At 42.2% G+C, this 11,213-nt stretch overlaps 1 protein-coding gene across 1 annotated transcript; it reads right to left on the minus strand.

Moving 5' to 3' along the window:
- Positions 1 to 7,311: 7,311 nt before the first annotated feature.
- On the minus strand, positions 7,312 to 8,625 carry LOC123450352 (alpha-hordothionin). The gene is made up of 3 exons (XM_045127652.1): positions 8,256 to 8,625; positions 7,766 to 7,837; positions 7,312 to 7,674 (listed from the first exon to the last, which is right to left on the minus strand). Exons 1-3 carry the CDS (start codon positions 8,482 to 8,484, stop codon positions 7,574 to 7,576), a joined length of 402 nt encoding a protein of 133 aa, XP_044983587.1. The 5' UTR covers positions 8,485 to 8,625; the 3' UTR covers positions 7,312 to 7,573.
- Between the last annotated feature and the right edge of the window lie 2,588 nt (positions 8,626 to 11,213).

The following is an 11,213-nucleotide window of genomic DNA, read 5'->3' on the forward strand; positions in this document are numbered from 1 at the left end:
GGGGCCGGCACCCTCAACACCGAAAGTGGACCACGCAACCACCACCAAAGAAGCTCCGGGTCGACGATGGGAGCCCGCTTCCTCACCAAGATGCGCGCCCCGGAAGATAGCTCCTCCCAGTGCCAGCCCGGCGGAGCCCAGTCCCGCACATGCTGGCACCTCTCAAGCAGGTGGTCGCCACCGAGTCGACGACGAGGATGCGGGCCAGGCATCGTACGTCGACGCCGAGAACCAATTCTACAAGTATTTAAATTTCTACTATTTAATAAACTTTTCTAAACTTTTACAACTATTTAATATTGATAAAATAGTTCTAAAATATTAATAGAGAAATACCAGTATCAAACTAACAAAAAAGAAAATTTACCTAGGGTGATAAAATTAATCAAACTTAACATTACATGATCTAGTACAAATTTGCTCATGGAAAATCATCTAACACAGGAAATTTTTGCCTTGGTCGATTTTTCTACAGGTTAAGCACTTCCATTGTTTGTGATGCAAATTTTTGCACTGCTACTAATTGTACTATATGTGTTACTCTTTAGTACGGATATTGGCATAGGGATATATAACACATCATAATAATGATGATCATCACCACTCTCATAGATACATTACTATGTCCTTATAATAATAAGAAAACATTTGTTCATCGTAATTTAGAAAATAAATCTGTCGGCGAGGGTTGCGGGGGTGCGCGGCACCGATGAGGGGAGAGGAGGGGGTGCCGGAGCGCGGCGTGGGGAGAGGAGGGGTCGCCGGAGCGAAGCCCGACAGGAAGCGGCCGGAGCTAGGGCATTAGTAGAAAACAGGGGAGGAGAGGGAGGAGCGGGTCGGCGAGCTCACTATGGGAGCAGAGGAGGGTCGGGGCGCAACAACTACTCATCGCAGGCAGAGGGAGGAGGCGTAGGCGGCCGACGTCGGTGGCAGCGACGACGAGGATGGCTTCGGGGGCGGCGGCGACTCCGAAAGCCCAGCGGCATCGGAGGTAGGAGGAAGAAGGAACTGGCGATGGATTGGAAAAAATCCAACTCCCGCTTATACATAGAGACCTTTAGTCCTGGTTTGGGGCTCTAACCGCGACTAAAGGCCCCCTTTTAGTCCCGGTTGGAGCCATCATCCGGGGCTAAAGCTCATTTTCGTCAGGCCGAAGGGCGGGAAGCACCTTCCTTTAGTCCCAGTTGGTGGCTCCAACCGGGACTAAAGGGGGGCTTTAGTCCCGGTTGAAGCCCCCAACCGAGACTAAAGGAGGGTGATGCCGCGGCCAAATGTTTAGTCCCACCTCGCTAGTTGAGAGGAGCTGAGAGTGGTTTATAAGCCCCGCTGCGCCAACCCTCTTGAGCTTCTCTCAAAAGTAGGCCTACGGGCCTAAACACACTCTCTTTGCCATGTGGTCCTACTCGGTCTTCTGTGGGCCTGCATCCTAGCCCATCTAGCTTCTAGGGTTTCTAGTCATATGCGCGCCGTGATGGCCTAGTAGGTGGCATTTTTTTACTTTAATAATTTTTAGTCTCAGTTTATATTTTAGTTCTTTGTTATTAAATATTATTTCTCTTTTATTTTAGTTTTCTATTAAATATTTTAACAAAAAAAACTTTATGAAAATTCTTTTGAGTTGATATTTTTTTGATTCTTTTTAACAAATAAACACTTTGATAATTTTAGTTGATACTTTTTAGTTCATTCTGTTTAGTTAATGTTTTAGTTGATTCTTTTTAGTTCATTCTTTTTAGTTGATTCTTTTTGCTATTAGTTTATTCTTTGAGCTAATAGACCCTGAAATTGAAAAGCACTACAAATGGGCTCTGAAAACTTTATGAAAATTCTTTTGAGTTGATATGTTTTTGATTCTTTTTAGTTAGTGTTTTACTTGATTCTTTATAACAAATAAACACTTTGATAATTTTAGTTGATTCTTTTTAGTTTATTATTTTGAGTTAATGTTTTAGTTGATTCTTTTTACTTCATTCTTTTTGCTATTCTTTGAGCTAATTGACCCTGTAATTGAAAAACACTATAAATGGGATCTGAAAAGGTTGAAAGTTGGCGTAGTTGCTTAGGGTTTAGTTCTCGTAGTTATTTTAGTTCCCGTAGTTGTTTTAGTTCTAGGTGAACTAGGACATGCGTCATAATATTGAGGAAGGGCGGGGGAACACCAACTCAAAACTGACAAGACATTGGACCACATCCCTGTGTAGCCTTTCCAGACGTTCTTGGTCAATTACCTTCTGAGATATTGCATTGAGTAATGCACATAGCTTCAAAATGGGTAATCGAACATTTTCCGGTAGAAGCCTCCTCAATGCAACCGGATGCAACTGCGTCATAATCATGTGACAATCATGAGACTTCAGGTTCTGGAATTTTTTCCCTGCCTTATTTATTATTCTCTTTATATTAGACAAGAAGCCAGCAGGGACCTTGATACTGCTCAGGCATTCGAACAAGATTTCCTTCTCTGCTTTGGTAAGAGCGTAGCTGCTTAAGTATTGACGCCCTTTATCGATCTTCTTGTCGTATAGGTCTTTCATACGTTGCTACTCCTCCCGTGCTTCTGGTGTATCTTTTATCTTCCATACACGCCCAGGAAGCCTAGCAGGTTCATGCAAAGATTCTTCGTCACGTGCATCACGCTGATTGAAGACTGGACCTCTAGGTATTCCCAATAGGGTAGCTCCCAAAATAAAGATTTCTTTTTCCACATGGGCACGTGTCCGGTAACGACGTCTTTCAGAACAGATTGACCGCCAGGACCCTTTCCAAAGATTACTATTTGATCCAAATCCTTGACCATACCCAATACCTCATCACCAGTAGGGAGGTTAGGCTTCTTCCGGTGATTTGCCTCACCGTTGAGATGCTTGCCTTTCTTTCTTACGAGATGATTGGTCGGAAGAAATTGACGACACCCTAGGTAGACAACCTTCTTAGATTTTACAAATATGTACCTTTAGTCTTATCTAAACAGTGCCTGCATGAATTGTATCCCTTGTTTGATTGTCCTGAAATGTTACTAAGAGCAGGCCAATAATTGATGGTTATGAACAACAATGCTCGTAGGTCAAATTCCCGTTGTTTGTGCTCATCCCACACACGTACACTTGGTTTGGCCCACAACTACAAAAGTTCATCAACTAATGGCCTTAGGTACACATCAATGTCGTTGCCGGGGTTGCCTCGATCCTTGGATGAGCACTGGCATCATAATGAACTTCCTCTTCATGTACAACCAAGGAGGAAGGTTGTAGATACATAGAGTCACGGGCAAGGTGTTGTGACTGCAGCTCTGCTCCCCAAAAGGATTCATGCCATCTGTACTTAGACCAAACCATAAGTTCCTCGCATCACCTGCAAAGTCCGGGTACTTTCTCTCAATTTTTCTCCACTACGACCCATCGGCGAGGTGTCTCAACTTCCCGTCTTACTTACACTCTTCTTTGTGCCATCGCAACAACCTGGCATGCTCATTGTTTCTGAACAGACGTTTCAACCGTGGTATTATAGGAGCATACCACATAACTTTAGCAGGAACCTTCTTCCTGAGGGGCTCGTCATCGCCCTCAACATCACCAGGGTCATCTTGTCTGATCTTGTACCGACATGCAGTGCATACCGGGCATTTATCCATATTCTCGTACTTCTCACCGCGGTACAGGATGCAGTCATTAATGCATGCATGTATGTTCTGCACATCTAATCCAAGAGGGCAGATAGCCTTCTTTGCTTCGTATGTAGTCTCGGGCAATTCGTTATCCTTTGGAAGCTTCGCCTTCAATATTTTCAGTAACTTCTCAAATCCCTTGTCAGATAAACCAGTTTCTGCATTCCATTTCAACAGTTCTAGTGTGGTGCCCAGCCTTGTGCTGCCATCTTTGCAATTTGGGTAAAACAACTTTTTATGATCCTTTAGCATGGCCTCCAACTTCAGCTTCTCCTTGTCTGTAACGCATTCTCGCTTTGCATCACAAATGAGCGGGCTCATCTGATGCCGGTTGTTCTTCACCTCCTTCTTCTTCATTGTCTTCCGTTGCAGTATCACTGTATTCTTCAGTGAACATAGGATAGTTGTCATCATCATCTTCTTCTTCATTGTCTTCCATCCTAACCCCTCTTTCTCCGTGCATGGTCCAACAATAATATCTGGGCATGAAACCTCTCCAAAGCACGTGGCCTTGAATGATTTTTGAGCCAGAGTACTCCCTGACATTTCGACTGTCAACACATGGACAAGGCATAAAATTATCCATTTTCTTTGCCTCAGCCACATCGATAAATTTATGCAGGCCTGCAATAAATCCGGAACCACGTCGTTCACCGTACATCCATCGCTTCCGTGCATTGATCTACATCATACATGAATAGTGAAATGACCATCGTACATGGACACATGCAATATTTTTGTATCGATTATAGATGAAAATGATAAGTTTGCTAACCTCGGTCGAGGATACCATTTTGTGTGAACTTAAGTGTGACTCGGGCATTTCATCAAACACCTCTTGTGCGTAGCAAAGAAAAACAATAAGTGGGTGGGGAGGGTTTATTTATAGGCAGGGGAGGGACACTAGTCCCGGTTCGTAATGTACTCTGAAGTGCGTCCGTCACCGTACATCCATTGGCGGTTCATCTGTATTATGAAATTAAGTATATCAAAAAACCATTGCAGAACATCATGAATAGAGAAATGACCAAATTAATACAAGTTTATCATCACATTAAAACCAAAGTACAGTAGTGATCAAATGTTATTATTACAAAAATAAATACATAAAGTTCTCCTATAAAACAACATACAACTATGTAAAACATTTAAATGCAATAACAAATGCGATCAAAATCGCAACTAAGGTAACAATTGACCCAACAACTTAATGATACAAAACCTCTTTATCAATGACATATTTTCTAATATTTCTAATCTTTAAGCGCGTTGCATCCATCTTCAAGCACATTGCATCCATCTTGATCTTGTGATCATCGACGACATCGACAACATGCAACTCTAGTTCCATATTCTTCTCCTCAATTATTTTCAATTTTTTCTTCAAATAATTGTTTTATTTTTCAACTAAATTTTACCTCTCGACAAGAGGGTCGATTGGAATTTCCGGTTCACATACATCCTAGATAAAAATATTCATGTCACGTTGGTCGGCATAATTGTCGTCATAAACACTAAATGAAACAAATAATGATAAAAGAAAATATACCATGTCCGAATCATAGGCCGAACGAGGGTCGACATGAGCGGATAGCAAAACCATTGCGCTATATAATTACAAAAAATAATAAAAGTAAGTAATTTATACAAGTATCTATCTAAATCATACAAATGAGAATTTTTTTTTGTTTTAAAAAAAAGATAAGAACAAGAGGCTCACCACGGTGGTGCTGGTGACGAGATCGGTGCGGGCGATCGATGATGGTGAGGACGGGTATGGGACGGTACCTTACACATGTGCAGACTCTAAGAAGTTAATTTAAGCTCAAATTTTGCATCTAAATAAAAACAAAATCCCACATACACTCCTACACTAAAACCCACAAACCACTCTACTTCTAGAGCATTTGAAATGAGCGAAACTAGCAGTGAGAGATGAAAGGATGAAGTAGCTAACCTTCTAAAACACTTGTGTAGTTGGTGCACCGCCAAACCTAGACAAATATTAAGGAAAATGGAGCTTCGAGGTCGAGCTTGGAGAGGAGAAAGCTTAAGTGTGTCTCGGGCATGTCATCCAACACCTCATGTGCATGCATAGAAGGGTGGCAACAAGAGCATGGCATGCATGCAGACCTAGGCCAAAAAACAAAGAAGAGGGTGGGCAGGGCGCGGGTATATATAGGCATCTCTTTGGTCCCGGTTTGTGGCCGGAACCGGGACAGAAGACTAACCATTAGTCCCGGTTCCAGCTCCCAACCAAGACTAATGCTCCGCGGAACGCCACGTGTCAGTCGCTGGATCTTTAGTCCTGATTTTAGGGACGAACCGGGACTAATGCATCGAACCTAATCAGGACTATTGCCCCGTGAGGCTCTGGCAGCTCGAACCAGGACCAATGCCTCACATTGGTCTCGGTTTCACTTGGACCAGGGCTACTGGGATTTGGGCCTCCGACCGAAAGCCTCATTTTCTACTAGTGTATACTAGTCTTGTAGGTACTCGACTAGTCAATTCACTTGAGTCCTATGACAGCTCGAGTGCGACCGAAATGTCCTTGTAATAATGTAATAGTGTAGAGAAGTTAGCGCTTTTATATGTAGTACTAGCCCGAACTTGTTTGTTGAATGCCATAAATATTACCAGGATATGTGCCAAAGGAAAAACCCCAACATTAAAGTCTAAAGATTATGGATTATATGATAGACATATGACAATTTGCACTCGATCCTAAAATAGTTCAACAAAAAATAGTTCAACAAAAGATCAAAACTAATATGTGAAGTGCATTCTCGTAGAATGCGGCGGCAGCTCCATGAAGCAGGTTTACAGCTCGACGTGGCTTGGATGACAACCTTGGCTGCATGGGCAATAGGGTTTTCGGCTCGATTGACGCATCCTAGCGGGGGCGGTTGGATGGTATGTGGGGGCAGCGGCCATGGATGTGGTGCGACGGACGTGGTCTATGGACGGTTGACTGTAGGCAGCTGGGTCATAAGGTGTTGCAATTCGAGAAAAGTGGTGATGTGTCGGGGTGGCGGTCCTGGAAGGCTGTGTTGATTGAGTGCGTAGAGAGAAGAGGTGGATGTCGGGGTGGCGACCCCGATAGCTTGGCAGCTTGGACTGCATTGATCTCAGAATCGTGTGGGCGATGAGGTTGCCGTCAAAGTTGGTCATTGACATGTCATCTAGTGTATCCGATGTATGTCTTTGTGGGTACTTGTCTCTTCACCTCAGCGGGAGAGTCTGAGTCCGCTCCTCCCATAACAATGTTAACTTCTTCTTTTCGGCGGCAGTGGACAGTTGGCTCACTTGGCGGAGGAGGGCTTCACGTTGTTGTGTGTTTGCATGGTTGGCGTTTGTTATGGTGTTCAGCCCATCGTCGACGGGTGTGGGCTTGTCCCAGTGTGTTTCAATGTTTGGGAGTGGACTTCACCTTTGTATCGGTTTTAGCCAGGTTTTTCATAATTAACCGAGCAAAATCTGCTTCTTAATTAATAAAAGGGTCAAAGATCTTGTGCCTCATGTGTAAAAATAAAAGCTCAGAGAATTGCTCACCAAAAATGCAAAAAAATTGATCCATTTCAGGCTTACGTCACGACAACACAGAACTTGTGCTCAAGCCTAAATAAAAAAAGGACTAGAGAAAATTACTTGAAGCATGTACTCATGAAGTTTATATCCACAGGCAAATGATACAACATGTACCATTTTATCTCAGTCATGGCGGTACTTCACGGCAGCAACATGGCATTCATTATGACGGCTTTTATTCGAACAAGGAATGGAAATACACACACATAAAACAGGTTGACACACTGGTTTGGATACTCTCGATGGGATCCAATTTTATTGAACGCAAAGGTCAGACACACCTTGCCCTGTGAAATCTCAGACCATGGATACACATCATTAGGCAGTAAGGGATGTGAGGCCAGCATCACCGTTGCAGAAATTGACACAAGCATCACCACAATTTTCCAAATAGAGTTTCATTTCTTCGTCGTCAGCAGCTGGTGCCCAAATATATAGCATATTATGTGTCAAGAAGTAGCCTTTTCAATTAGTTTACAGGAATACACATACCAGATGAATTTTATTTACCTGCGTTGACCATGTAGTCACACATGGAAGCCCTACACCCCAAGTTGCAATACTTGACGGTGTCTGGTTCATCTGTCAAAATAAAACATCTAGCATGTAAATATAATCGCGTATAAGACAAACAATTCCTCTCTTACAATACATTATCGTCTTTGATATTGGCATCGTCTCCGTCATTCGCTTTTTATTAGTTATTTCACAATTACTTTTCGGTAACCAGGCAACTCTTTTCTAACTTTTTTGATGAATCGGATCCTAAGAGACAGCCTTTCGAAAAAAATACTTGTTGGTAAAAAAATACGAAAACTTATATTTATGGAAACGTTGTTCATGGAAAAACTCATACAAATATCATCGGAAAAAAATTAAAAAAGTTCATTATATTATTAGGAAAACTTAGAAAACTCTAACTCGCCATACGCTTTATATGATGGCATCTTATTTTAGAAAGAACTAGTAATATGGAATATAAGGAGTTCATTCCCTTTACCTGAGTTGGACACAAGGGCCAATTTGGGGAAGCCTGTAGGGCATTTTCCGCTACTTGTGAGTTTACACCTACAGACGCCTGCGCATAGCTTCTGAGCACCACGGACGCGGCAAAGATTGTAGCAGTTTCTTCCTAGGGTGCTCCTGCAGCAACTCTTGCCTTCTACTTGCACCTGTTCGAGAACCAACCCCAGTATAAGTAAACACACCATCACACCCTTGAGGCCCATGGCTGGTTGGCTGTCTTGTAGAACACAGGCTTTGGTTGATGGGATTACTGAGACTAGGCTTGGATGGCTCTTAGTTATAGGAGATGGTGGTTGTGGCACACAGGATGTCCAAGCGATGGTTGTTGTAGGTAAATGTTACGTGTTCATGCCAGCCGGACGAAAAACAAAACCTCTTAGCTGTTAACTACGAGTGTGTTTGAAGTGCTACACTCCACCTCTAAACTCTACTTCACTCCTCTTCTAAACTCCACTCACAATCATTAACCACATGCGACAATGACAAAATCGGTTTCTAGTTGCATATCACTCCTTAAACATGATACTTTTTAAAAGAGCTTATGGACAAATATTGTACCTTGTCCTTCTTGCCATGCCAAGGAGCCGACTTTGGCAATGAAAACAAAGTGTCGTTAATCACAGGCGGCAATGGAAAAAAGGCGACCTTATGGCTGTCATCCATCCCAAGAGAAATTTGGTCAAGTGTATGATAAAGATGATGGTTATGAAATACGTGCAAGCAAACATGTTTGTATCAAACCATCTGCGACCACAGTTCACATGGTAATGCATCTCTCAAAACCGAAACTTTTGGGCAGTTAGCTAGTTCTTGTCCTTATGTGCTTTAGGGCCTTTTCAGCGCTCCACGGTGCTAAAAGTGTCACATCGGCAAAAAGTTAATGTAGCAAAGTAATTAATTAGAAGAAGAGATAGCATGAAGACCCAAGGAAGAAACAACAATGTCAAACGAGTAAATCTATGCAAAATATCATATGCATGCGGAATTTTGTTGCTAAACCATAAAATGGAGAAATCTTAGCTAGAAAAAGCTAAGTTATGTACATGCATATGTGAGTTTAGTTCATAAGTCCTTCGATGCACTTAGCACCTTGTCTAATCACCTGTGGTGGATCCAAAAACCTCTCGAATGCGAAGCAAAGCACAAACTAAGGTATCTTAAGATGCCATTTTTAATACAAAGTCATCATATAAAAATGTCTAACATAAGATGTCGTATCGATGCTAGATTCACTCATGAGTGAGCACCATTACTTTTTTCTAGAATGCAACTGACCTCTACCTGGGACCGGGAAAGTTTGTACGATGAGATAATACAATTTTGTTGGAAAAAAATAACGATGAATCTTTCACAAATTTGATGACGTGCGAAGAGAAAGGAGTGGCATGTGTCCGAGCAGAAAATCAACACTAGTAGAAAACAGGGCTTTGGTCGAGGCGAGATAAGAGATTTAATCCCGATTCTGTTACGAACCGGGACCATATCAGTCCCTGTTCATGAGGCCAGGGCGTCGGCTGGGCCAGGGTCCCGGTTCGTCTGACTCCTTTGGTCCTGGTTCCATACACGAACCGAGACCAATGGTCCTCACTCCTCGCGCAGCACCTTTAGTCCCGGTTGGTGGGTGGAACCGGGACTAAAAGTCAGTCTTCTGTCCCGGTTCTGGCCACCAACCGGGACCAAAGAGATACTTATATATACCCTCGCCCCTGCCCACCCTCTCCTCTGTTTTTTGGCCATGTGGGAGGTGTGCATGCCCTGCTATGTTCACCGTTCTATGCATGCACATGAGGTGTTCGATGAAATGCCCGAGCCACACTTAAGCTTTCTCCTCTCCAAGCTCGACCTCCAAGCTCCATTTTCCTCAAGATTTGTCTAGGTTTGGTGGTGCAGCAACTACACAAGTGTTCTAAAAGGTTAGCTACTTCATTCTTTCATCGCTCACCGCTAGTTTAGCTAATTTTAAATGCTCTAGAAGTAGAGTGCTTGTGGGTTTTAGTGTAGGAGTGTATGTGGGAGTTCTTTTGATTTAGATGCACAATCGATCCCATCGCCGGCACCACCATGGTGAGCCTCTTGTTCTTATCTTCTTTCTAAATAAAATCTTACTGGTATGATTTAGATAGATACTTGTGTAAATTTCTTACTTTTATTATTGTTTGTTATTATATAGTGCGATGGTATTGGTATGCACACACGTCGGTCCTCGTCCGGCCTATGATTGAGACGTGCTATATTTTCTTTTATAACTATTTGTTTTATTTAGTGTTTATGACAATTATGCCGACCAACGTGACATGGATGTTTTTATCTAGGAGGTATGTGAACCGGAAACTCCAACCGACCCTCTTGTCGAGAGGTTAAATTTAGTTGAAAAAGAAAATAGTTACTTGAAGAAAAAAATAGAAAAAATTAAAGAGAAGAATATGGAATTGGAGTTGTATGTTGCCGATGTCGTCGTTGATCACAAGATCAAGATGGATGCAATGCGATTGAAGATGGACGCAATGCGCTTGAAGATGGATGAAGTGTGGTTAGAGATTAGGAATATTAGAAAATATGCCATTGATAAAGAGGCTTGGTATCATTATGATGTTGGGTCAATTGTTACCTTAGTTGTGATGTTGATCACATTTGTTCTTGCATTTAAATGTTTTACATAGTTGTATGTTGTTTTATGAGCACAATATATGAATTTTACGTATTTATTTTTGCAGTAATAACATTTGATCACTGATACGTCTCCACCGTATCTACTTTTTCAAACTCTTTTGCCCTTGTTTTGAACTCTAATTTGCATGATTTGAATGGCACCAACCCGGACTGACGTTGTTTTTAGCAGAATTGCCATGGTGTTGTTTTTACGCAAAAATAAAAGTTCTCGGAATGACCTGGAAATTTACGAGGATTTTTTGTCGAATATATAAAAAATACT

The sequence above is a fragment of the Hordeum vulgare genome, chromosome 1H (genome assembly GCF_904849725.1).
Source record: "Hordeum vulgare subsp. vulgare chromosome 1H, MorexV3_pseudomolecules_assembly, whole genome shotgun sequence".
NCBI classification, from domain to species: domain Eukaryota; kingdom Viridiplantae; phylum Streptophyta; class Magnoliopsida; order Poales; family Poaceae; genus Hordeum; species Hordeum vulgare.